Source organism: Doryrhamphus excisus, linkage group LG10 (assembly GCF_037039965.1).
Source record: "Doryrhamphus excisus strain RoL-2023G ecotype Guam linkage group LG10, RoL_Dexc_Guam_v1.1, whole genome shotgun sequence".
NCBI lineage: Eukaryota > Metazoa > Chordata > Actinopteri > Syngnathiformes > Syngnathidae > Doryrhamphus > Doryrhamphus excisus.
In genome coordinates this window covers 321,865-349,431 of record NC_136366.1, presented here as the reverse complement: position 1 = coordinate 349,431, position 27,567 = coordinate 321,865, and the positions used below count along the sequence as shown (strand labels likewise).

Sequence of the window (27,567 nt, the reverse complement as noted above, 5' to 3'; positions counted from 1 at the left end):
TACAGGAAAATATCATTAATGTCAAGTATAATTTGGCGCCATTATTGTGAAACTGAACCAGATAAAGATGAATAAATAATGACTACATTATTTCATAGTCTTATTAGTATTAAGGATGTGAAATACTGTAATAATTGTGTGTGACGTCAAAGCCAATCATTTTGGTTGTTTTTATGAACCAAAGCCATGTGATTCATATGAGACAGTATTTGACAGTATGAAAATATACACCTGTAAGAGTAGTACTGCAGTACTGGACTGGCAAAGACGCTCCACCCTAAGGAGGGACAGGCGCTCCTTTTTTCAAATTTTAAGAAAAAACCTCTTCCTGTACAGCAGGTAGGCAACCATCACCCACAATGCAGTTCCCCATAAGCTTTGGAAGAGCCACTCCCAGTGGGAGGCCTGGAAGCGCATCTCCCAGCTGAACGGGAAGTAGAAGCCCAGGAGCGAGTGTCCGACGTACACCAAGATGGAGTTCATCCCTGAGGACGACAACTTCATGAAGTACTTTGGCTTTTATTTGCGTGTACCGGGAACGTGGTCCGTACCTGGATATATGAATGGCTGGCCCCCCCACCAGCCCCGGACATCACAGATAAAGTACACGCCTCCCAGCAACAGGAAGGAGGAACAGCCCATGCAGGTCACGTAGGACAAGGACCTGGGGAAGGAGACCCAGTTGGGAATTGGGAGATATTCCAATTGTTCCGAACCACTGTGAGGTTACATGCAAGGCCCATAAACGCCCACTGGAGAACTTTATCTAAACCCTGCCAGACACCTTTGGGATGGACTACAACCAAGATGGCGGGCTAGCAGGCCCTGTCAAAAGTCTTCCAGAATAGTTGATGCTGTTCTAGCGCCGAAGCCGGGACGGATTTGTGAGGCCAGCGGTCCTCAGACTTTGGTCCACAAAGTGCATGAAGCATCTGCAGCGGATCCTTGGCGTGTGCCCCGTGGCCTAGCGCCCCGTGGCCTAGCGCCCCGTGGCCTAGCGCCCCGTGGCCTAGCGCCCCGTGGCTTAGCGCCCAGTGGCCTAGCGCCCCGTGGCCTAGCGCCCCGTGGCCTAGCGCCCCGCGGCCTAGCGCCCCGTGGCCTAGCGCCCAGTGGCTTAGCGCCCAGTGGCCTAGCGCCAGCCCGCCGTGTCCCGTCTGTTCCTAAGTGCAAGGATGTTTGATGCCGTCTCATCTAATGCAAAGTGGCTGCCCCCCCACACCCCCCCCCCTTTTTATCTGGGCTGAAGCGGGGCCAAAAAGGACTCTTGGCTGGGAGTTAATTACTGCTCCACATCCAGGCAGGGACTCGTACTCCGCAGCTCGATAGCCTGTGCATGATGAACTGCCTATAAAAGCCCAGGCAGGTAATGGCGAGGGATGAGCGCCCTTTTAATGAAGGGGGCGGGGTCCCGTGGAACATCACCCAGAATTTGCTTACACATCACAGATGAAATGGCGCTCTTCCTGGAGCAGCTTTAAAAGATGCCCATCATATTCCGGGGAATGTGAAGGTGGAGCAACCTGGGTCAGCGTCTGAGCAAGTACACTCGTGCTAAAATACAAAGTTGTACTGCAAAAGGCGGGTTTTTTTTATAAATGTACACACGATATAACTTCTTAACATATTGTGTTGGTATTGGCCTTGTTTGGCATAAAAACATAAACATAAAAAACATATATTGCTACTAGAGCTGGTCTACATCCCCACTTATTATAGATTAAAATGTTTCATCCATCTGCGATTAATTATGAGTTAACTTTTTTTTCCATTTGATGTTTTTTTTTCCAAATATTTGAACTTTCTTCTTAAATATTTTTTTCAAGGACTTTATCCTTGAATATTTTGACTTAATTCTTGTAACATTTTCCCTTTTTTGGCAACCTAATTTTCCAAAAAATTGCAACATGATTTGTGGTCTTGCTTGTTTTTCATATTAAAACTTAGTGAAATCCTTCAAGTTTATGCCACTAAAATGATGTTATTTTTTCCTCATAATATTACAACATTATTCATGTAAAATTATGACTTTTTCCTCGATTCTCCTAATATTTTGACTTTATTCTTGTAAAACTACTACGGAGTTTCCTTGTTGTGGTTTCTATTGTTCTTGTTAAATTCTAATGTTTGAATGTTCGTTCATTCATTTTCTACCGCTTATCCTCATGAGGGTCGCGGGGTGCTGGAGCCTACCCCAGCTGTCTTCGGGCGAGAGGCGGGGTCCGCCCTGGACTGGTCAACATAAACGTGGCGGCATATGCAAGATACTGAGCCTTGTGTTGTTCCATCAAGGCTTGGAAAAAGTGTGCACCGCGGACACGTTGATGCTTTTCCCAGATCCTTCTTCCATTCCCTCCCAGTGGAAGCGTGGCCTGCTTCTGCCGAGGCCGCCGGCGGGGGGGGGGGGGGGATAAAGGATCCCTATTTGGTAGCTGGCGTGAGGAAGAGTGATCACGTCAGGAGGACGGACATCACCACTCTTCCTCACACGTCTGACCCCCACCCGGGTGATTATTTACCGTTGCGGTTGTCATTAGCGGAAACTAGCGGCGTCGTTTAGTAGCTGTGATTTGTGGCGGTTTCTTTTGTGAGGAAAGTATGTGGATTTAGAGGGTCAGGAAGCACTTACCAAAGGTTTTTATTGACAGGTATAAATCCTTCGTCTCGCGTGCACTTAGTAAGGATGGCTGCCGACGTTCCCTGGGGGGGGGGATGAAACAGATTTCAAATCGATGAAGGGGGATAAAGCGAGTAGGCAACACAATCAAGCAAACCCGGCAGATTACAGGATCGGGATCCATCGAGTCAAACAGGTCGAACCGCAAACCCGCACGCTAGGGGTGGTTGATCCAAGAGGGCTGGACAGGACCAGATAAACCAGTCAGGACCCGGTTGACCAGGATATGGAAGCAGATGAGCCTGGCATCAATAAAGTCTGGGTCTGATCCCATTTAGATGGGATTTAGATACAATATGTGGAGAAACATTTAGCTCAAAGCCGGGCCGGAGATCGGAATCAGCGCTTGTTGTGTGGATATCCATCACCCGTGTAGAGATGACAGAATCGATGGTGTGGAAATGGCCGCGGCGGGGCTGAATTCAGCCTCCAGGCCGTCCAGGCTCTCCAGGCTCTCCGGGCTCTCCAGGCTGTGGGATGAGGCCGGTATGTGGGCCAGTCGCTCAATTTCAATCTCTCACTTGTGAAGCCTGATCATTGGGCTTTAATTAACAGGGCTTGTTGTTTTTTTAGGGAGGAAGAAGCTCTGCTGCCCCTGAATCATGATCCCTCATCAAAACCAGCGGCAAAGCGCTTTGGATATAGCTAATGTATAAAACATTTTCTTTCCTGCCTCCGCATCATCGTCGGGTCCTTAATACTCGGCTTGCTGATTCACTTTGTGGTTTAGTCAAATCTTAAGTACACACTTGGATCATCTATTTGACTCGATATCCATCACCACGGCTCCCTGTGGAGCAGCATCCACATCGCTAGCTGTTCAACCATGATGCCAAGGCAGTCATAAAGGTCCAATGTTTGTTCATGGAGTCATGTGTTACTTCATCACTCCTCACTAAATGGCCATAATTTATTTCTAACCAGCTACAATAATGGGATTCGCCAACGAGAAACCAAAGGTGGGAATTTGTCAACTTAAGACTTGAAGTTAACGACGGGAAATTTGGATGACACCTTTTCAATTGCTGGTCATACATAACAAACAACAACAAAATATGGTAGCTATTGGTGCAAGAAAGCAACAGAAAAAATTAAAAATGGTTGAGAATAAAGTCAAAATATTGAGAAAAAAATGTGAATAAAATAATAATAATATAAATATATATTATATAATAATATAAATATAATATATAAATATATATATAAATAATAATAAATATATAATAATGTCTCCATAGCGCTTATGCTCATTAGGGTCGGGGGGGCTGGGACATGGGGGCCCCTTCCTTTAATCCCGCGTACTTTGACTTCAAAGGAGCGAGGGCAGCCCGTCCAGCTCCGTCATCACTTCAGGTCACATGACTGCCAGTTGAGGATGCTTTTCTTTTCGTTCTTCACTTCCAGTATCTCTCCAGCCATTCATTTCACGTGATGAAAATAATAATGGTCGGCGCTACAGTATGTCGGCTTCCCACACGGACGACAGTCAATCTTGTTAGAGCGGACCAACAACCTCCTGTCACGTTTTGAGATGCAAAAGAGGTCATCTCATGTAACCCTGGCTTCTCCCTGTGGGACGCCTTCCCCCTCTGTGAGAAAGAGAGGCCAGCTTGGCTCTTTTTCCCCCTTTTTGTGTTTGGAGACCACCCAGAATGGAGTGAAGCTCCGACACAAACGTGACCCCCAAGCTACGATGTGATTTGAACTTTTTTTAATGCTTTTAATCTCCCTCTGTTCAAGCAGTTTATCAGCGCCGCCATTTGCTGTTTGGTGTGCAAATATTTGCACAGACTTGGCATGCAGGTGTGCAAAGCGACCTTGGTCTCCGGCAAACGGGAGCACAAAGTACCTCAGCCAATGTACAATCTTCTACTATATACTATCATACAAATATTAGCACCTATATGCACCTACCAATACGATGGCCCACACCAGGAACCTGCACAGGATGTGGATGTTCTTCCCCTTGTAGAAGACGATGATTTTCCCTGCCTGGGGGGAGATAAGGGCGGATATCGTTACAAATGCATTATTCGGCCTTGGGTAACCAAATAGGCCTGGGAGGTGTCCCTGATGTGGCGCTCACATTTCTTCACCCCGCGGAGCCAGATGTGGGCTGGAAGTCATCTGCCGCCCGTCTTTAATTTGGTGATGATGAATGCATTCCAGCCAGGAACATTAGCATGCGCCCACACCTGGCGTGGAGGCTAACACGCATTGACTGATGGCTTCGGTCTCAACGGCGCGGCGGGAAATGAGAAATGTGGGATTTTGGAAGGTACGAGCTCACACTGACAATTTCAACTACGGCAGAAACGTTCCTGCTCAAAATTCCAAGGATTTCCTGACAGCATGTTGCCAGGATTTGGATTTATTTGAAAACTAACAGACATTATTTGTACAGTCAAACCTTGGTTTTTGGACGCCACAGCTTTCAGAGGATTTTCTTTTTGTTGCAAGCTGTGGCCAGTGGACCAGGACCAGGACCAGGACCAGATCCAGGACCAGGACCAGGACCAAATCCAGGACCAGGACCACCAAGCATCATAATCCATCTTACCGGTCATTAAACGTTTATTAAAACTATAACATGGAAACTGTAGCCACCAACACGACTGTCGGGGTTTGAAGTTCCGTGTTTAGCGCTTAGTTGTTGTTCATCGATAGTCGATTTATGTGATGCGTTTAATGACCACCTACTACTACTACGTACAGCCAGCCCCTCCCCCAAACCTTTTCACCCAAAGTTTGCCTACTCCTGCTGTAGCCTGTTTGCCATGTCGTGTATTTCTCCATGAATTGGAATGCTCAAAGGTGGCTCACTGCTAAATAATCCACCATGGGGCCAAAGAAAGGAATTGGATAAAGAAGGTGTTTATTGGATTTGATGCACGGAAAGTCTGGATCAACAATGACTTCTATCTAGTCCTCATTTATGATCATTTTTTTAAGAAACTTTTTTCACTGATTTTGGGGCATTAAGAAAATTCAATTGACTTCAATTATTGATATTATACTCTGAGGTAAAAAAATCAATTCCACATAAGGTGTCTTACCTGCATTCCCATAAATCCCATCACAATGGAGTTGATCGTACCAAGAATCCCCTCCGGGTCAAACGGTTGCGTGGTGTGATACATTTCCTGCAGAAGGTCAACTGAAGGTTAAAGGTAAACTGGTACCACTACTACGATATCCAATGAAACAGACTTACTTTGCACGTGGGGTACCTGTACATGTTGTCACCAAACATCCACTTGTCGATGTATCCCGCCGCCCCCCCAGTGCAGTTTGGGTAAAGACCATTATCCCCAATTCCACCAGCTCCTAAATACCCTCTGATAACAAGGCAGACATTAAAATGAGGTCAAAGGATGAAATATGAAATATTTAGGGTGGACAGCATCAGGCTAACACTCGTACGTGCACACGTTTGGCATGTTGCAAGTTAGGAGAAAGACGGGAAAAACAGCACTTAGCCGAGGACTCGGAGCGAGGAAGATGGATCCTCTTCCTCGCTCCTCTTAGCGCACATGACAGACCCAGATAGTCTAATTAGGCCTTCTCCAGCGCCCAGTGCAGGCCCATAAATCACTGTAAATCACTGTAAATCATAACACCGGCAGCACAAGGTGCTCACTAACTGCTGCTGTACGCCATTAAGGAGCGGGAATTGTTTGAAATATTTATTATGATTATTGAGTGGACCTCCGGTACATACGTGGGGCAGTTGGGTACAGGCAGGAGGAAGGTGACGCACAACCACAAAGCCTCCAAGAGGATGATGATGAGCCACTGGGGCCAGTACAAAACCACGTCCTGGATCGGGGACCACCATCGACCCTGGGGCACAAAACCATTGGATTCAATTTCAATGGGTGTATAATATAACATAACATATAAGAAATAAAATATAAGATATAAAATATGGCATATAACAGGAATATTGCTATCATTGGCCACGGACTTTATGCCACATTGTTTTGCTGTTTTGACCTCATTAGTCAATCAAATACGTGTTAGCAGCCTGTTAGCTTCAGGCTACATGGAAACATCAAGTAGAAGTCAGTGTGTTGCTCATCTATGATATCAGTTGACAACGTAGTTCTTTCCCGACTAACTCAGTTAAACCCCAAGTCTTGGGAAAGGTATCACAAAAAAGGTAAAAGTATCATTCCAATTGAGGTTTTACACGCACGGAACAATTAAAAAAAAAGTGATAACATTAAAGGTTACCCTCACTGAAGATGTGATTGTTGCCAAAGACACAATGTGGCAGCAAGATCAACACAGACACCACCTGCATGTTTTGCCATGAGTTATTTCGTATCAAATATTGGCACTTGCAACTTTCTTTGTCTCCAGTTTGGGTTATTTTGCAGACGTGTTAAACCGTGGGAAACACTACTGTTATTAACGAGCAGCTAGCCCCCCCCCCCCAAAGCACTCACACGCGGCTCCGGCTTGCCTAACCTTTTGTTGCTGGTCTTGGTGTCCCCATGAAGTCTGCAGCAGAGCCAAGATGAAGTAGGTGAAGGCCAGACGCTGGAGCACACCCGGGATCCTGAGCCAGGACCAGGACACTGCAGCACACCAAGGAAGCCTCAGTGATGCATTCATGAACTCGCATTCATGACACGCAATAACTGATCACTGATTATAAATCATATTATAAATCAGCAAACCCATAATATTGGTAACGGGGTCTTCCCAACCATCCCACCAGGACAAATACCACATTCCCAAGAGGACTAAGAACAGAACAAGTCAGTGGGCAATGTCGGCATGCCGGATACGGACGTTGTGGGGCGCGGAGCAAAGGTTCCCGGTTATCTGTTGGTCTGGACAGATAGAGGAGGATGAGATTGACCGTTGGCTGAGAGATTGATATTGATTGATATTAATCTACACATTAGTTCATTGAAAAGCTCTTTGACGCCAAATGTGCCCTAAAAACTATCCCAATCCCAATCATTGATCAGCTCACATCCAGTAGGAGGAGGAGGCTTACGGATGTCACGTTCCTTAATGTGGGGGTTACACCCCAAGATGATTAGTCCTTCTGTTGCCTAGTAACGCTAAGAGTAAAAAAATGAAATAATAACTATGTAAAATCTATTCTGCAACAGGTTGTGTAGTTTTTATAGTAAAAGGTTAGCACGCAGGCCACACAGCTAAGTGACCCAGGTTCAATTCCCATGCATCTGTGGGTTTTCTACGGGTACTCTGGTACCCCCCATTCCAAAAACATGCTAGGCTAATCCCCCCCAAATTGTCCATAGGTATGAATGTGGGGGCGAATGGTTGTTTGTCTATATGTGCCCTGTGATTGGCTGGCCACCAGTCCAGGGTGGACCCCCTGGGATAGGCTCCAGCACCCCCACCACCCTGGTGAGGATAAGCGGTATAAAATGGATGTATGGTTATAAAACATTCCTTATACTCTATATTTAGCTAAAAATGGATATTTAAAATGGGGGGGTCTCTTTTATGGCAATCAAAATGTTGATCGCTGTAAAGTTTATCTGAGGCGAATGAGGGATGATGTCAAAGGTCACACTGAAGCCTATTGAGATCATGTGACCGCGTTGTCTTAGGAGATCCAACCTCCAAACTGCAGCTAGCGCGTCCTCGGAGGCCGAGGTGGAAGCTGCAGTTTCTGCTAAAAGTGGAATTGTTGTGGGAAGCGGAAGGAGCAGCTGCGCGGGGCTGAGGGCTGTAATTCTATCTGTTTGTAATCGGCCATTACCGCGCCGCTTGTTTTTGCTCAATCTCCCCTGTTAAACGTCCCTCGGTGCTGGATTGGGAACGCACACACACACACAATAACAATATTTTTGTTAACCCTGTTACCCAGACATGCACCCAGGAAAAAAAAGTCCATTAGCATGTGGCTAATGTGTGAAAGGCGCCCAGAGCATCCCCAGGTGGAAGATGAAATGAGGAGCTGCACCTTTTAGCCCAAAGCATGGAATAAGAAGCCATGCTTTTAGTGTACTATATAATAATATAATAATATAGATATAAATAAGACAATACTTTTTTACAGATAGGACCTGTGCTGCTCCCCAGTCCTCAACACAGGTACATTATTTATGGGGCGAGTGGGCCAGCTATTACGCTTTAATGATGTTCCCAGCACAGAAGTGAAGTAAATAACAAACCCGTCCGCAAACAGGATGTTCTTGTTCCATTAGCAGCGCACGCTCATTTGGCACCTACGTGGTCCATCTCGTGGGGAGTAGTTGAGGAAGCAGAAGCCGAGCATCAGCAGGACCAAAGTTCTCCACGTGATCTTTTGCAGCAGCTGCAGGCGGCCCACGCCTCTCCTCTGCATGGACCTGAACGCCATCACCACTGAAGTCCCGATGATGAAGACGAACCTGGAAGAAGCAACATGTGACGTGAAGAAGGTCGACTTTTTAGCTTTCAGCTTTTTCAAATGAATGCGCTAACGAGGAAAAGAACCTACCACGGCATGACCAGGTCTGCCACAGTCAGACCTGGAAGAACGGAAACGAGGGTATTATTTTCCAAGTGAACAAACATGTGGTCTCTAAAAGAAGAGCCTCTGTTATCAATATGATTAATAATCAGATATACTTCTGTGGCAGTAGAGGCCCTTCAGCGCAGAAAAGATTCATCAGATGGCCTCTGAAATCAATATAGAGTTATAGATCTGGCAAAAATGCTATTATGGACTTGAAGTGAGCACAACTCCAGGCAAAAAAAAGACATTTGAAATAAAAAAACAACTTATGATTAATTTTGGCCTTGCTTCCTACTCATTCATTTTCTAGCATCCTACAGTTTCATCCAGCCTCCAACGCCACCCCCCCCCCCCCCCCTTTTGGTCAGAAACAATGCACACTGCTGGAATTCATCTGGGATGGGACGGGGTGATCACTGGCACCAATTATTATTTGCTATGAAATCACCTTGATTATAATTACTAAGAAGAAGTCCGAAAGGGAGAACTCATGTTAGGGTCGGTTGTATGTTTTTTTGAAGAAAATACCAAAAATAGAATAGAAAAAATGGGCAATATAGAACTAAATCAAGAAAGATACAATCATATAATGGTTATTGCAACCCAGGGGTGCTCACACTTTTTCAGCATGCGAGCTACTTTTAAAATGACCGAGTCAAAATGATCTACCCACTACAAAAATGCAAAACATCTATTTATTTTCAAATGTATTTTCAAATTGAGGATTATTTGTACGTACAATGTATGTTGATGTATCTTACATAACCAAATGAGCCAATTTTGCAAAACACACATAATTAACTATGAACATTTTTTGTAATTACCTGAGTTTACTTTGATGACTTGCACTGAATTGAATCAGCCAGGGATGCATAGTCCGGACAGTAGCTGCTGATAGCCAGGTTAGCCAGGTTAGCCAGGTTAGCCAGGTTAGCCAGGTTAGCCAGGTTAGCCATTTTAGCCAGGTTAGCCAGGTTAGCCAGGTTAGCCAGGTTAGCCAGGCAAACGCACTTCGAAAAAGACGTTGTGAAAAAAAAGTCCACCTCCCATTCCGTATGGAAGTGATATGTTTTTGCCTTTTTACTTGGTCCAGCTACTTCACTCATTTTAGTGACCATAAACTTTAGCGAGGGCTTAAAATCTGACGCAATTCGCCGACTAGCTTAGCACTTTGCATCGTTGTTTACGCATGAGCGGTGACCTAAAGCTCAAAATTCAGTTGTCATCTGACTGGTTGTCCTGTATGTCAATCAAGTAACGGGGATGGATGATAGGCTGACATCGTAAGTTCTGCTGCACTTAGAGACGTTGTTTGATTTGATTGGTCACCCGAAGGGCAACATTCAGTTGTCATCTGAATGGCTGCCCTGTATATCAATCAAGTGACGGCATTGATGCTAGGATGATATTTTTTTAATGTCACGCCGCGATCGACCAGTACCACCTCCGCGATCGACGGTAGATCGCGATCGACTTAATGAGCACCCCTGTTGCAACCAAAAGCTATTAATATTATCATAATAGATTTCAAATTTAGTGCAGAAATATTGTCTACAAACCCTAAAGTCGTTAGGGTTTGTTCTTTCCCCGTTCTGCCATCATGTCCTGTATTATCATTTCTCTATTATTTGGTGAGCCCATGCAGCCTACTTTGTTTTGGTAATTTGCCGTTTTTGGGAGCGAGTCAGCTCAGTGGGAGCTCTTCTTTTGAATTCATGAAAGACTCTATTGAGCTTACTTGTACAATCTTAGGGAAACATGACACAATATGCCTTCCACCATCTTTCATTATGGGGAACAAAAGTAGCGCTAGAGCAAACATCATCTGACTGCTGTCTGACTATGTTTGCTCTACAGGCTTTCAACTTTTCACTGCTAAACACAGTACTATGTGGTAATGAGAAAGTACTTTACCACTAGTGATGTGCGGCTCGATATCCAAATATCGATACTTCTGATACCAGCTGTTCCTGCTCTAAAATCGGTTTTCAAATGAAAATGTGGATAGTTTTACTTCTGAGGCAAACAAGCAGTGTTTCTAGCCTTCTTTATAAATATATTATATTTTTATTCTTTTATATTGCAGCCATGATCCAAAGCAAAGCGACACCCCGTGGTGTAACCGTGTTAGTCAGCAAAAAACTACAGATTCTCCCACTGATGACATCATAGACGGGATTTCCAATGTCTGTTTCCATTTATTAGTAAGCTAGTAGGCTGCTAACCAGAATATTAGCTGAGATCACAGTTGCACTCATGCAGCGTATTGATAAAGGACTCGGCTGGCTAGATTGGATGCTAACCGTAAACTGTACACAAACCAGGCTAAAGGTAAGCGTAAATTCCCAACATTAACTGAAAAACATGCTAATCACGGAATGTTGAGGTTCCACTGTATAAGTGTGAAAAGGAGAAAGAAAATGGAAAGGTATATAATAATAAAAAGGCATATAATAGTGTTATAAATAATATATATAATCCATTTGAATTTGCACATGGCAATATACTGAGATGGGCAAAATTATACAGTTCATTTGAAGTTATTGTGTGATTAATTCACATTTTAAAATATTTGTTAAATCTCTTGTGACATAAGATCTTGACAGCCACAGTATATACTATATTACACATACAGTATATACTATATTACACATACAGTATATACTATATTACACATACAGTATATACTATATTACACATACAGTATATACTATATTACACATACAGTATGTACTATATTACACATACAGTATATACTATATTACACATACAGTATGTACTATATTACACATACAGTATATACTATATTACACATACAGTATATACTATATTACACATACAGTATATACTATATTACACATACAAGTGCATGTCAATAAATTAGAATATCTTTGAAAATTCCTTTATTTCCTTAATGCTTTAATCATTTTGATGATTGTAGCATACGGCTAATAAAAAACCCAAATTAGTGTCTAATAAAATTAGAAAAATGGTCAAAAAGTTAAATATCTTTATATATACTCTATATACTATACTATACTATATATACAAAAAAATGTACTGCAAAACCTCTCTCGGTCTTCAATTGGTCTCTCAGTTTGAATTCCCCTACCAAATGCAAATATTGCAATTTCCAATTTAATGATAAGTGATGACTAAAGTTGTGTATTTTTCTCTGCCAACAAAACCCTATTGGACTTCACCGTTCCATGGTGCATGCTGGAAGAACCAGTAGCCTCCTCCTCCGTAGTTGACGAACACCATCACCGTGAGGGCAAACCTGGAGACGGCATGAGTGAACAGCGGAGAAACATGTTTACTCATTTGGCAGAAAAGCTCAACTTTCATGCACACGAAGGGAAAAATGTTGGAAATGGAAAAAACATCGGCATGCACAACGGCCGAATGAGGCCATGTTTTGTGTACGCAAGCGGCAGCCGCATCCTGTGGTCGTAGTTCAGCACGTAGGCCTGGATGGAAAAGATCTCCACAGGCGTCCCAGCACATCTTTGCAACTGAAGGTGTACTTTTTAAATGATGCCACATTCCGCATGCAGGAAAATGCAACCTGAGCATTATGAATCACTCAGGAAATGAACACTTGTCCTCTGGATCTCCTCGAGCAGGAGTGCTGACTGCAGGCCTCGCGTCTAATATATGATACACTTTATGCTTTTCGCCGGCCAAGGCTGCTGAAACACTGCCCGCCTGATGGAGCGCTTCGCCCAATGGCGTGCGTCTGGCATTACGCAACATCAAGAGAAGTGTGGTGGCATGCTGCCGGCTGCATCCGTTCACCGTCTGATTTGCGTGTCATGCAGCAACAACAAGAAGGTCTTTAAAGGTCGTAATGACATCAGTAGAAGTTCCCGTCTGATAAGGTGCCTCCAGTCTCCATCGGATTACGGGAGCCAAGACATTACTGATCTTTTAGCTCCCGACCGGCAGATACAAGATTTTAATCAGCCGCTATCTTCTCCAAGGGGCCATCAAAGTGGGGTATGTGCACGTGACCGTGCGCTCAATCCCGTGCGGTAATATATCACGGGGGTTTTGACCGGCCTATCCATTAGTCGCCATAGCGACGGAGACAAAGGTTACACAAGTGACCAGACAGTCCTGGTAAAAGAAATGACTGAGATATGAGTTCATTGGCCATCTCGCTAATGAATCGCTAATGAAGGACACTTGAACTTCACCAAAATGCATAAGACTCGGTGGTATTTTGTGACAAATAAATATATTATAAATATAATTAGTTTCAGCCATAAATAAGCCTGATTGATTGGTGAGCCAAATGCTATCAGTGATTGACATGCAACAGATGACGTGTAGCTAGACCTGGCCTGCAGTAGTAAAAGTACTTGGGACTCGCTTAGAGACCCCCTCCATTTCAATTCCTGGGCAGCCATTTGCATTGCAGGGGAAAACGCTGCAATCTCATAAGCGCTGCAGGACCAAAAGAAATGCAAATGAAAAATGCTGCCAATGCCAACACACACAAAGCCAGGAGAGAAATGGTGCAGGTTCACGGAACAGAACCAGACATGAGCCAGACTACCGGGGGTGCTGGACAGAGGTGTAATAAACACGTATTGGGATACTTTACAAAGGTACGTAGTTGAGGTTCTGGCTCTGCGGCCAAACACTCGGACATTTGTGAAAGCCAATCAGAGAAAAAGCTGGATGTCAGTCAAACCGGCTAGAGAACGAGTCAGCCGTCTGGCGTTGAGCTGCCAACCCACCGGTGGCTTTATTATTTGTACCTCCACAAAAATACTGACGGTGCAATTTCTACCATGCAAAAAAAAAAAAAGGTGACAAGCTTTTAGTTGTGGAGCACAAGATTAAAATAGGAACCCTTTTAGAAAAATGAACATGCGAGCGTCACTTCTTCACACGTCTCGGTATATCATGTCACAGGGGCAATTATTAGAAAACCTTTGCTTTCGCTTTGGAGAATGAATCAGCATTTTTATGCTCTCCGAGGCTAGGAGTTGTTACTCATCGAGGGCGTGGCTCATAAGTCAAGGGGGTCGGGCTCTGCCAGGTATTTGACATTATTATAGGGAAGCACGTGTGGGACAGGTACACTACAACTGACCATACATTCATTGGAAATAGGAGTTTAGCACGGTTCATTGCTTCCAGACATACGATGACAAGTGAAGGTCCGCTTATTTTGAAATATTTTGCAGCCAGAGCATAGAAAATGTGTTTACTGTAGTAGAGCCCTCTAGACATGACATAACACCCCTATAGTGACCTTTGCACTCTTATCACCCAATATTCATTAAAATGACTTGGTTGCGGTTGCAGTAAATGTGTTTCGACACGGGGGGAGAAGAGTGGGGGGGGAACAGGAAGTGACATCATGCGTCCTAAACGTTATCGTTTAGGATTATTTCATTCCAACCTGCAGTAAAGTCTGGTGCTTGTGTGTCGCATGGAACATTCCAGTAAAATTGCTGACCCCTAGTGGCCGGTGTGGTAACGCCGTTACTCCCAACACTTGCTCCGGTATATGAATGACATTTTATCTGATATGAGCAAACATGGAGAGATGAAATATCGTTGGTCCTTTCCTTGAAACTTTGCTAACAGTTGCTAACCTTTGCTAACAGTTGCTAACAGTTGCTAACCTTTGCTAACAGTTAACCAGCTGAACTCCCAAAATAAATAAACCCAAGCGCAGTTTTTGGGTTGCATGAATATGCAGTGTGGTTTCCAGAGAGTTTAGTATCCTAATGGAAGCCACAGATGCAGAAGATGTAATCCCCCCCCCCCCCCATTTTGGCAGGAGATCTATGGCCATGTGCATGCGTGCTGATATGTTGACTGTATTATTACATCAATGATTTGGCACGAGGGAGGTCAGAGCCACACCAGCATCCTGTTTCCAGATAGACGTGCTCTGTGTCTCCCCCAGGCCACAATTAAGGCGAGCGGGGGCCCAGATTCAATCACACACATCCATCCTGCCCAATAGAAACACGGCTCCGAGCCCCTATCAGACCTTGTGTCCAAAGCTCCACCGCCTGCCGGCAAACGCTCGGGGGCGATGTGGCCAGACTGTGACCCCGTAATTCATCATTACGTTGCGTCTGTACATTTTCATCATAGGGCAGGAAAGAAAAGCTCGACTCACGTACCCTCGAAATGTGTCCAGTGAACGCAGACGTGTTGCTTTCACTTTGGCGGCGCTGCCCTCAACGTTCCCAGCATGCGTTTCGTCCTGCAGATGCAATAAGAGGGGGGGAGGGAAATAATATTAGTACCAAAATCCTAAATGGATGATATTTTAATTAGCAGCATTTGTCATCTCAACATCCAACATTTTTATGTGCAGTAATTCCTCGCCAATTTCACCCCTTTGCAGAAGTACATTAACTAATAAATCCTGCTGTTTTGTGGACAAATACCTCATATTATTCATAAAAAATGCATAATCAAGCAAATGCTACATTACTATACAAGTATTGTGAAACATATCACCAGGTGTCAGTAAAGTTCAGTGAGATACACAAGCACCAGACTGTGGTATCTGATGAATGTAAGAACATGCACAATTGGAAGAGAAATTGGATATGAAATTTGAAAACATTACTGCAGTTTTCCTTTGTCGTGTAAAAACACTGGTTGCCATACGCATGCATTCATTTTCCTGATCAGGGTCATGGGTAGTGGGGTAGTGGGATAGTGGGGTAGTGGGGTAGTGGGGTAGTGGGGTCAAGTAGGGTGGTCAAACTTTAATGGAGCAGTGCTGTTGATCTGCAAAGTTGCCCTTAAGTTGGACTTAACGTCCTCCCGGCGGCCCTCGCACCAGAGCAGGAAGACGGCAGCGCTAATAGGTCATGATGGATCTCCGTGGCATCTACACAACATGTGGAAGACCGAGACCCCTTCCTTGAAAGAATAAGAGGGACCATTGATGCATCACAGCTCCGCCATCAACCAGGATGATTGTCTGAATGCCTCCATGTCAGTCTGCAGTCCAACTGGCTCTGCTAACATTTGTATCAATCTTCCTATTAGCCTCTATTAGCGTCTATTAGCATCTTGATGGCTGGAGGCTGTGGCAAATGTAAGCAGGCCAAACAACGCAGGGTAAATGTTGGATCAACATCTAAATCGTTGTGGCCGAAACGTCATGACAGTTGAAGATGTTTCTTCAGTTTGGTGTTCACTTCTATCAATTCCATTCCATATTTGTGTTCATTGTATTCTTCAAGGAACATACTTGGACTGATACCAGTCTTTACAATTATCAATTCCATTCCATATTTGTGTTCATTGTATTCTTCGAGGAACATACTTGGACTGATACCAGTCTTTACAATTATCAATTCCATTCCATATTTGTGTTCATTGTATTCTTCGAGGAACATACTTGGACTGATACCAGTCATTACAATTATCAATTCCATTCCATATTTGTGTTCATTGTATTCTTCGAGGAACATACTTGGACTGATACCAGTCATTACCATTAACAAGTACTTGGACTGGTCCTTTTTTCCATGATTATGCCAACCGTATTAATATGTTTTACTTACATTATCCAGGGAGTACTGCGGCTTTTGGCAGCAAATGGTCCTTGCAAACTTCCATGTTCGACACTTTCTGTGACAATACGAGATGATAAATACAACGTAGTAAAACATGTGACTTACATACAGGAGAAAAGCCACGAAAGACTGAAAGTAGAAGATACCTGTGTACGTAGGGTGCCACCACCAAGAAGAGGCTGCTTATAGCCAGGGACAGGGCGGCCACCAGGATGGCTACAAACAATGAAAAAGACAATGTCCATTATTAATAATATATAATAATATAATGTCTAATATATAATGTCTACGTTAGCGTGGGACCAACGCTTCCACTGATCAAATATCAGAGCTCCTCCTGTCACATACTCGACATGCCCAGGATTGAACTGGTACCACCCGGTCCTGGTTTAGCTCTGTCCTGGCTCCTGTTCTCTATGTCTCTCAATCAGCGTGATCAAGGTGATCCTTGTGTGCCAAACTAGAACCCGATGGCTCATTCCAACAACCATTCCCACCCACATTCATCCCTGTGGACAATGTGGAGTGGCCAATGAAGCTAGCGTGTTTTTGGGATGGGGAGGAAAGCCACGCATGCACAGAGATGCAAACCCAGGTCTTCTACTGTGTGGCGAAATGCTAACCACTCCTCCACTGTGCAGCCTATTATGAACCTGTCTATATCATTGATTTATTTTGTTTTATTTGATTACCTTTTTTAGCTATGTATTTTATAATATACAGCTATTTATAGTGAGATGATCAAAATTGTCTTTTTATCCCTTGTGATTTTTGTCAGACATGAATTAATTTCTGTTTCGTGGTAGGCTGTGGTCTACTATTAGTCAAAACATATTCTGGTCCCTAGACGGCAATAACGGCACAAAACAAAGATGAGATATTAATGCTAACGATGCACCAAGTCAGATATGTCTGACATCATGATGGAGGGTAAAAAAGCTCCGTTGCCCCCCAAATGTTTCAAACGTGTGTGCTCTACACTGCAGTCAATAGAGACATAAGAACATAGAAATGGACATAATATACTCATATTTTACAGCTGCAAAGCGGTCTATAAGAGACGGGCAAACACCGAGGGAGGCGGTGGGCGGCGTGTTTGCCCTGAGTGGAAAAACAAACAAAAAGAGGCCATTTGAAGCGGCGCTGACATCTACTCTGCTGCAGAGTGGTCACTTCATGGCTTCTGGAAAGGCCTCATAAAAACGTCATAAAGGTCTCCGCGTACGAAGCGAAAGAGACCTTTGCCGCCAGGATGAATACCAGACCAATAGAGGCACTCAAAGCAACTTGATTAAGTTCATCAATACGGCAGTCAGGCACTTCATGGGAGTCGGTATTTAAGTTGAAGTTGTGGTTTGGTTGCACGATGAAGCCCTAACATTAGACGAGTGGAAGACCACACCTCACCAATGAGCTCACACCATACGACCAATCAATGTGGAGCTAAACCGGCAAATTCCCCAGCATGGCTTCAGCTGCTGACCAAAGCATTACTTAAGCCGAGCAGGCCCTGCGGGGACCTTGTACAATCACCGGCGTGTGAAGCTAATGGAAGCTCATCATACCGCCAGGGGTTGCAGTCCCACTGACCGTATATCTGCTTGGATAATGGCTCGTCGGCCTTCAAAGTCCAATCCACAACATAATCTGCAATATTGTTAAGTAGGGTGTGCATTATGGACAGAGACGCTTTCAGAATCCCATTACGCCCTAATCCTTCCACACCCCAGCTTCCAGCTTCAAAACAAACAGAAAAAGGTTGCTTTTATCCCTTTTTAAGAACGCCCGTCTTAGGTGATCGATACACGGGTGCCCCGAGGGATGGAGAAGAAGTGGACGTTGCTCTTACTGTACGTATGTGCTGACTCGGTGAATGCCAAAGTGGATCGGGTTTCACTCATTTCAATCCTACAATCTTGGCATAATCAACATCTTACGCATGCAGGAATTGTGGGCTCTTTTTTCCACCGTGTGGATGCAGGTGACATTGTTGCCGTTGTCGGACTTCTGGATCCAAACGCAGTAGTGACCCCCCTCCTCGTATTTCTCACTCCATCTGCGTGCAAAAAACTCAAATATTTATTCTTGTATGACATTGGATCCCTGCACATTGCACATTCATCATCCAAATGTTCATATTTGTGTCCATTTTTTCACCAATAATTGAACCCTTTAAGAGGAATTGCAAAGTTGTGTGTTGTCGTTCTACGCTGTCTCTTCTCTCTCTTCTGTCTGCACAGCCTATTCTGCTTCCTGATTGGCCGTAGACCATTGTCACTCAAACTCCTTCCTGCCATCTCCTGTTGTGGTCATTGCTAGCCAACTAGCTAACCATGTGAGCTGCTTGCTAACTGCCAATAACAATAAAAGAAGAAGATGTTTGAAGGTTTTGGCCCCAACAAGCCCACAATGTCGACGAGAAGTTCTGCACACCAAAGGAAGACGTCAATCGCACAAGAAGTTGGACTTCTGGACATTCTGAAGGAATGTAGAAGTTGTGGCTGGGGGCACCATTACGGAATAAATTCATCTTCAGTTTAAGGAAGAGGAAAATACCACGAAATATCCTTAACAAGAATACAAAAATGCTTCAGCGGAATGGCGCCAGGATGAAGAGGCACGGTCAGAGGAGTGAAATACGTGCGAGTCACTTAATGATTTCTTGTGTCCAACCTGTAGGTGGATCATTAAAGCTCAAATGAAGTTAGACCTTTGAGTGTTTAAACAAGAGAAATGGGAGAAGATGTTCGTACAAGTCTGAGAAAAGTGTACAAAGTGTACATAGCCCTAAAACACATGTATAATAATTGTAAAACAATGAAGTTGAGTACTTTGCAGCTTTAACTTATGAAGGGCTATTTTGAGAAGCTACCCTCGTGATAAAAGAGCATATGGATGTATCAATTACTCACCAAGCGCCATGGAACCGGGGGGTCTACTGTATACCAACACAGCATATCAAACGATATCATTGCTTTAATAACGCTCCATCTCGACTGCACAGCACTACTCTAATGTCAAAAAGGTTTTTTTGTTTTGTTTTACCCACTGGGCCCCAAATACCTGGATCCACCCCACTATGTCTGTCTTCTACTGTTGCCTGCTTGTTAAGCCCTTTGAGGCTCTTTTGTGATTAAGGGCTATATAAATAAACTTGACTTGACTTGACTATTCCATATGACTGCACCACTATTACTGCTATCACATGATTATTTTATTTGGTGCAAACAGACATTATATACTGTAAATACTCATTGAATTCAATGTTTGGTCCTATAACCAAGGTCGCCAACTGGACATTTTGGGTGTGAAGCTGAAGACTGCCACCTAGTGCCTACCAACCTTCAGTGCAACCATTTGCTGTCTGATGGAGTCCCAAAACATCTGATCCAATGTTGTGAAGGGGAAGGATAATCAATAACAGCATGGTCTGCTTAGAGACCTTAGTATTGATCAAGGAAGTCCACACCTCGAAGAGGACTGACTAAGCGACCTGACCTTTCTGCCACCATGTTTCCAGGTGAGTCCCAAATGGGGAACCCTCGTGTCCGCTTATTCTACGTGACATCTGTCAGGACATGCGGCGGCTTTCATGATCCTCTTCAATCCACATTGGGATGTCAGGTCTGATTAACCCCAAAAGGCTCCTCGTCAATATCCGGCCCTGTAAATAATCTAACAGGCCCGCTGAGGTCATCCCAGGGGGGGCCCGGCACCCCCCAGGCAGAGTTGGTTGGGAAAGTCCAAACCAATGAACTGGTTTTGGAATGAGCCGTACTATGGAAGCCGCTACCTGCAAAGTGTTGCATTCCGTGTGCGGGACTCCACTTGCATGCTCAGCGTGAACTTGGTGCTGATGACCGCAGATGCATTTTGGTGGTTGGCTTGGACTTGGACCAAACGCTGGTACACACACTGAAAAGGCAAAGCAGAATCTTTATCATCAGCCATAGCATAATCATCCGCTGTGTTCAATAATTATTCATATCGCTACAGTAATCCCTCGTTTACCGCAGTTAATTGGGTCCACATCTCCGAGTTAGGAAGGTTTGGCTTTGGATTTCAGGATGAACCAAAAATGCAAATGACAGGTGAATTTGATGTGCTCTAAACTTTGGAATGTTCTTTTTATGGAAAACTTGTTGTTCTCTGACCAGGAATCCAACAGCAAAACTGGAAATGTATGATTTGATCATGATGATCAATCAACGTACTGTACAAGTGTCACTTTTGCATCTCACAGCAAATATGGTGCGTTCAAGGACCAGATAAAAAAAAAAACACGAGGAGTGAAAGACGTAGACGTTGTGGGCTTTCCTAAAAGTGCCAGAGATATTCTGTACATTTTGGGGTGTATCATATATTATTCTAATGTCCAAGTCATCATCATGTGATCATGCTGGATATCAACAAAACGTTGTATTCACATTAGAAACAAACTAAAAAATCCACTTGAAGTCGACATCATCAAGACTCTTGGAGTGACTGATAATCAAGGCCAAGACCACCAAGACCACCAAGACCACCAAGACCACCAAGACGTTGTTTACCTTATAGCAATAATCCGTAGTGTACAAGACGTCCATATCTTGGGACAGTCGGTTATAAAATATTAACAAAGCCTGATCCATTTTCAGCACGGGACCTGCATGGAGTCAAATGACACTGATTACGACTTGATATTTGATATACATCATAAAGACAGGATATCAGCTTGTCATCAAGATGGCAACCACCTTAGCCCTGGATGAGCTAAAAAGCTAAAAATGAAATATTGTTATTGTTTAGCACATTCTCAGCGTTAGCTGCGAGGAACGTACAGGTGACAGACATTTTAAGAGGATATTTAGGCTTTGGCATCAGGCTCTTCTGTGCAGCGTTCAAAGCCAGCAGATGTAAGTCAGGCTTAGCGAGGACCACCAGGACTCACCTGACGGGATGTGAGCTCCACAGCCGCTGGTGAAGATGACCACCAAAGTCACAACCGCCCTCACAAGTCTGACCGGCTCCATGTTGCAACCTGAAAACACGCCACTGCTCATCTTTACGACTCCCATATAAGGCACGGTCAAAGGGCGCTGCGGGGGGAAGGTTTGTGGTTCCTGTCGGATGCTTTGTGTTGGGATCGTTGGGATTCATTTTTATGGCAAACTGAGTCTGCCATTTTGTAGAGAAGGTCAGCGATGCAAACACAAACAGGACGACAGCCAACACAGGTCAGTCTTTAGGATGATATGGTGGCCGCATATTGAACAACCATAGGATGGACGGGCCCCGTTGATATATTTTTACGATGATATTGCACAGTATTTCAGTCAGTACTGCAGTTGTTGCACATTTTGTAACGAGAGGGAAGTATGTCAACTAGCTACAACTAACAGAGTACCCACTGAGGAACTAATGAGTAGTCGTTAGGGATGAGTAGGCTGGTTCCTCATTAGCTAATGGAATGGTGCATACCTTATTGTAATGTTACCCGAGTCTGCTGGTCCTTCTTCTCTTGTACTTCTAGCACCTTCCTGAAGGCAATGGGTCAAACATCTCAAAGGCAGGGTTATTTGTGTGTTTGTCAACATCATTTGAAAGGCAAATGGATGGATAAAAAAGAATAAAAAGAATCTTTACGTTACTGTTGTGACCTCACGTTGACTTTGCTTTTCACCCATCTGATACATCTACCGTCTACCGGAAGACGGGTTCTCTTCTCTTTCCAGCAGCACCAAATTGCTAGGCTTATTCTTTGTCTAGGTTATATCAACAAAGCAGCCTGTGATCTCGGGTTTGTCCAGTGCTGTCCAGGTCTTGGAGATAAAGTCCTTCAGGCCAGACTGAGATGGTTGGTTCATGTCCAGAGGAGACATCGTGAATATATTGGTAGAAGGATGCTGCCAGGTAGGAGGCGTAGAGGAAGACCAAAGAGGAGCTTCATGGATGTCGTGAAGGAGGACATGAGGGTAGTTGCAGAAGGCAGAAGGCGGTATTGATTTACATAACCACCCCCCCACCCCTCCCCCAACCATGCTACTGTTTTCCGGCAAATGATATAACTAAATAAAATTGACAAGATGGTAATAATGTAGATTTTTATTCAGTTGGAATGATGTGGATATTGGGGAGGTTCTATTGGCTGGATGTGGATATTGGGGAGGTTCTATTGGCTGGATGTGGATATTGGGGAGGTTCTACTGGCTGGATGTGGATATTGGGGAGGTTCTACTGGCTGGATGTGGATATTGGGGAGGTTCTATTGGCTGGATGTGGATATTGGGGAGGTTCTATTGGCTGGATGTGGATATTGGGGAGGTTCTATTGGCTGGATGTGGATATTGGGGAGGTTCTACTGGCTGGATGTGGATATTGGGGAGGTTCTATTGGCTGGATGTGGATATTGGGGAGGTTCTATTGGCTGGATGTGGATATTGGGGAGGTTCTATTGGCTGGATGTGGATATTGGGGAGGTTCTATTGGCTGGATGTGGATATTGGGGAGGTTCTATTGGCTGGATGTGGATATTGGGGAGGTTCTATTGGCTGGATGTGGATATTGGGGAGGTTCTATTGGCTGGATGTGGATATTGGGGAGGTTCTATTGTCTGGATGTGGATATTGGGGAGGTTCTATTGGCTGGATGTGGATATTGGGGAGGTTCTATTGGCTGGATGTGGATATTGGGGAGGTTCTATTGGCTGGATGTGGATATTGGGGAGGTTCTATTGGCTGGATGTGGATATTGGGGAGGTTCTATTGGCTGGATGTGGATATTGGGGAGGTTCTATTGGCTGGATGTGGATATTGCATGTGCATAAGCACCACCAGAACATTTCATACATACTTTTACACACGACTGGAAGTAAATGATCTCACGATGAGCAGACATATTTTTGTGTAGAGCTGCCCCCCCACACCCCACCCCACCCCACAGGTCACATCAGAGAAGCTTGGTCAATGAAAGTGGCCAAAGTGATGTCAAGCTGGGACAACCCCCCACAGTCATGTGTGCTCAGGGTGATCTGGACCTGGGGGTCACAATACGCAAATAATTACCTTCAAATATTTCACTGCATTCAGAAATTTCAGCCAATCGGCTCCCTCTCTTTCCTTGTTAATATTAATATAAGAATATTAATATTCTTATCAAGTAAAGAAAACCCGTTGAGATGATTGACTTGCTAGGTAACAATCCCCCAGGAGGACTTTGAGCACTTCAGCACACACTTGTTAGAAGATGACAAACATTAATATTTGATGGTTATTATATAAACATGGCTATGTAACTAGCAACTTCAGCTGACACAACTTAGAAGCAGGAAACGACCTAAATTAATGACATACTCCTATTTTGGAAAAACGTAAATGCCGTTTGCCTTGGCCCCTAATGAATATATAAGCCTCTGGTTGTGTTTCATACATACACGAAAGAAATATATCATATCATATATCATATCAGTCACATTCATTGACTGATGGTGAATTTGACATGTCCCACTCCTCATTGCAGCCGGGTCATATTTACCTTATTGTAAGCATTAAACCACTCGGGATGATGGTCCATCTTCTCTGCTTGGAGTGCCACCCTGGACAAGAAGCCAAAGGCCTGAAGATCACACCAGGAATCAAACATCAGTCTATACTGTAGAACGTACGTACGAGCTGCTTGGGTTTGACTGAAAAGCGACATGATGAACCTGGTTAAAATCTTTAAAAACAAACTCTTTGGAGATGGCGTCCCGTCCTTCAACCAGCACCCACTTGGCACTTTGCAGCGGTGGAAGAAGATGAGCTCGCTCCCCATCGGGCAGTCTCTGGATTTTAGGAGCCTGAAAGGTCACATTAGAGAAAGGGAGGGACAGTGGCAAAGACTCAAACTGTGATTGGCTGCACAGAATCCCATACGGAAACACCGACATTCTTCCCTCTTTCGTAACAGCACAGGGACGGTGGGGGGCAGGTTATTTGTCCTCATCTTCATGTCGTCACAGGAAACAGAATCACCTGACTCTTGGCTCTAAACCATGCTTGCTTGCTTTAACAAAATGTATATATATTTTACTCTCAACAGTCCACCTGGAAGTATTTTATCTGTAAAAGAGTGTGCGTTCTCTCCCTTTTCTTGTAAACAGCAGACCACATCAAATCACAAAATTGATAAAACAGCCATCAAAAGGTTGGCTCAAGCCTTGATGCCTGGTTTAAATTAAAGTTTAAATTAAATACTTTGGAAAGAACGGGCGGGCCGGATGTGGCCCCTGGGCCATAGTTTGCCCACCCCTGCTCTAAACTGTCCAAAGTGCGGCCAAAGGGTCCAATTGTGGCCCACGGCAGGATTTTTATTTGGCTGTGGCACGTTCTAAATATAGAAGTCAAGAAAATAGGTAGTAGTTTTACAAGAATAAAGTGAAATTTAAGATTTAAAAAAATTCTGTTAAAAGTCATTTTAACAGAAAATGACTTTGGGTTAAAGGCAGAATACACCCTGTACTGGTTGCCATTTTAGAGTGGCAAATTAACTGGTTTTTGGAATGTGGGAGGAGAAACCCATGCAAACTCCAAAGATTCAAAGCCAGGTCTTCCCGATCTCCAGACTACACTAATATGCTCACCACACAGTCACCATGTGATAAATACATTTCTTATATTATGAGGAAAAATACTCCTATTTTAGGAGCATGAGTTGGAAAATTAAAAGGAAAAAACATTTTTTTAATTGTTTTAAAAGATTGTTTTTAAATTTAAAAAGATAATTTTATGGGAATAAAAAAATATGACAATAAAGTCAGAATATGTAGAAGAAAATTTACAAAATGAAAATGTATATATTTGCAAAAAAATTAATGGGGAAGAGAGTGTGTGTGTGTGTGTGTGTGTGTGTGCGTCCTCACCATGTTTGCAGTGTGGCCCTTTCTTTCCACAGAGGCGAGTGTGCTGTCAGACCCACTGGATTAAATTAACACACGAGCTGCTCTGACGGTCCTCCTTTTATAGAGTTGGTCGAGTGTTGCCTGAGACGTTCAGGTTTTTACTCTATCGTTTTTACTTTCTCCCGAGGCAGATTTTTAAATGTTCCAACATTACAAACGAAATAAATGTTTACTCTGTGGATTATCTGACCTTTAAATAATGAATGAAACGACACACATTCCCGATATTATGTAAATGAAAAAACAAAACCGGCCTTCGACTTGTTTGCTTCTGGGATGATCCAGCCATGGTTCTGAGTGGGATGGACTGGGCCAGATCAAAGATGGCTCCTTGGAACAGCAAACATCCACTTGATTAAGAACAGGACACATCTACATGTCAGCATACAGTGTACACTTATTACACGTCAGGTGTTTAACATAATGGCCGCCAGCATATTTTTCCCATTTCATAAATCCCCCAGTCTTCCCACAGGTCTCTCTGTGGAGAGACTATATTTAGCATCATTGTCTAATTTGCATAATTGGCATACATGCTGATACATTATTTGTCTATGGACACTGTGTAGCTAGGTTGTGTTTTTTGACTGCTCACTAAATATAGCGACAAAGTTGTTAATTTGCAGCATGGCTCCCTCCTGGTACAGACCGGGCACCACACATACAGTCCCATTATAATGTGTTGATGAGCAAGTGCCATATCCATTTTTATTGGTTGAAGTCACAAATGAACGTATGAAGAAACAGTGCGCCACAAACCGATGAAATCATGAAGAAATGAAAGGTACAATTGAGAGGAGGCACTGGTAAATATTCATCATCTCTCATTGTTGATTCTCTGGCTCATTTCCTGTGCTAATAAGTCATATTTTACAGTGTTGGCAGGTGAACACACTTTCCCAAAGGCAACACACATCTTAATGAGACGATAAAAGATCTCAGGGGCAATGCTACAATGGCAGAAGTCTCACAGACTCCATGTTGCAACTTGAAAACACTTCCACTGCCTACCTTCATGAAAAATGCTTGGGGTTCATTTTTCACAAGGCACAAGGCACACTGCTAACAAACTCCATTCAGTCCCGTTATTATGTACCACATTGACGAGGTGATGCAGAGACAAGTATAATATAAGTATTCACTTATTGTTATTCATGCATCAGAATTAGCCAAGGCATGCCTGGCGGTGAGATCATGTTAAATATGTACCCTGGATCAACAAAGGGTAAGGTTAAACCGGCTTCCTCTGCATTCATTTGTTTCAAAGTGGGCTGCTGCACTGGTCTCCTTTCCCATTCAGTGGAGTGTTTAACGCCAGTTACTTGTCACATCCTGTCCCTCCTTTCATTTCATTTCATCTCATCAAGCACTTCTCTTCCTTGAGCGCCCACCGTGACAGATGAGTTGACAGGGAGTAGCCCATCAACCTTTGACACAAACTCAACTCGGCCGAGGGGATAAGACCTTGACACATTATTGCCAACAGACCGCCATGTGAAACTTTCAGGTTTTACGTCTCAGAGTACTCCCTCGCCACGTCACGCTTTGAATTTCGCGGTTTCACTCTATCATGGTTTTCCAAAAACATGTTAATATTTCATGCCGCTTTGTAACGAAACGGTCTTTAGCCTAAATTAAAATTTTCTGGGTGTTTTGGGGTGTCAACAACACGCAAATTGTACCACCTTAATTATTTTAGCGGTGTCCGTGTTCAAAGAGCATTACGTCACAACCGGCGCAGCTTAAATTGCGTCCACTGCGGGCGCATTCGGATGACGTCAACAATAGTGCTCGTTGGTTTCTTTCTCTTTTTTTTATTCAACTCGCAAAGACCGCGGTTTGGTCCCTGTACTTTTCATATTTAGTTTTTATATATTTTTCAGATTTAAAAAAATGGTTGGAACGGAATAAGGTGTAT

At 43.8% G+C, this 27,567-nt stretch overlaps 2 protein-coding genes across 2 annotated transcripts; both read right to left on the bottom strand.

Moving 5' to 3' along the window:
* Nucleotides 1-7: 7 nt before the first annotated feature.
* Nucleotides 8-22,610, bottom strand: LOC131104929 (heparan-alpha-glucosaminide N-acetyltransferase). Its single transcript, XM_078793810.1, has 18 exons — nt 21,663-22,610; nt 21,283-21,377; nt 20,526-20,647; nt 18,670-18,788; nt 16,879-16,948; nt 16,721-16,787; nt 15,317-15,399; nt 12,368-12,444; nt 9,147-9,177; nt 8,897-9,057; nt 7,148-7,257; nt 6,396-6,517; nt 5,889-6,012; nt 5,731-5,817; nt 4,589-4,666; nt 2,627-2,697; nt 552-664; nt 8-485 (listed from the first exon to the last, which is right to left on the bottom strand). Exons 1-18 carry the CDS (start codon nt 21,787-21,789, stop codon nt 304-306), a joined length of 1,839 nt encoding a protein of 612 aa, XP_078649936.1. The 5' UTR covers nt 21,790-22,610; the 3' UTR covers nt 8-303.
* Nucleotides 22,611-22,825: 215 nt separating this feature from the next.
* On the bottom strand, nt 22,826-25,742 carry LOC131104967 (pterin-4-alpha-carbinolamine dehydratase-like). Its single transcript, XM_078794369.1, has 4 exons — nt 25,611-25,742; nt 24,417-24,548; nt 24,245-24,325; nt 22,826-23,747 (listed from the first exon to the last, which is right to left on the bottom strand). Exons 1-4 carry the CDS (start codon nt 25,611-25,613, stop codon nt 23,655-23,657), a joined length of 309 nt encoding a protein of 102 aa, XP_078650495.1. The 5' UTR covers nt 25,614-25,742; the 3' UTR covers nt 22,826-23,654.
* Between the last annotated feature and the right edge of the window lie 1,825 nt (nt 25,743-27,567).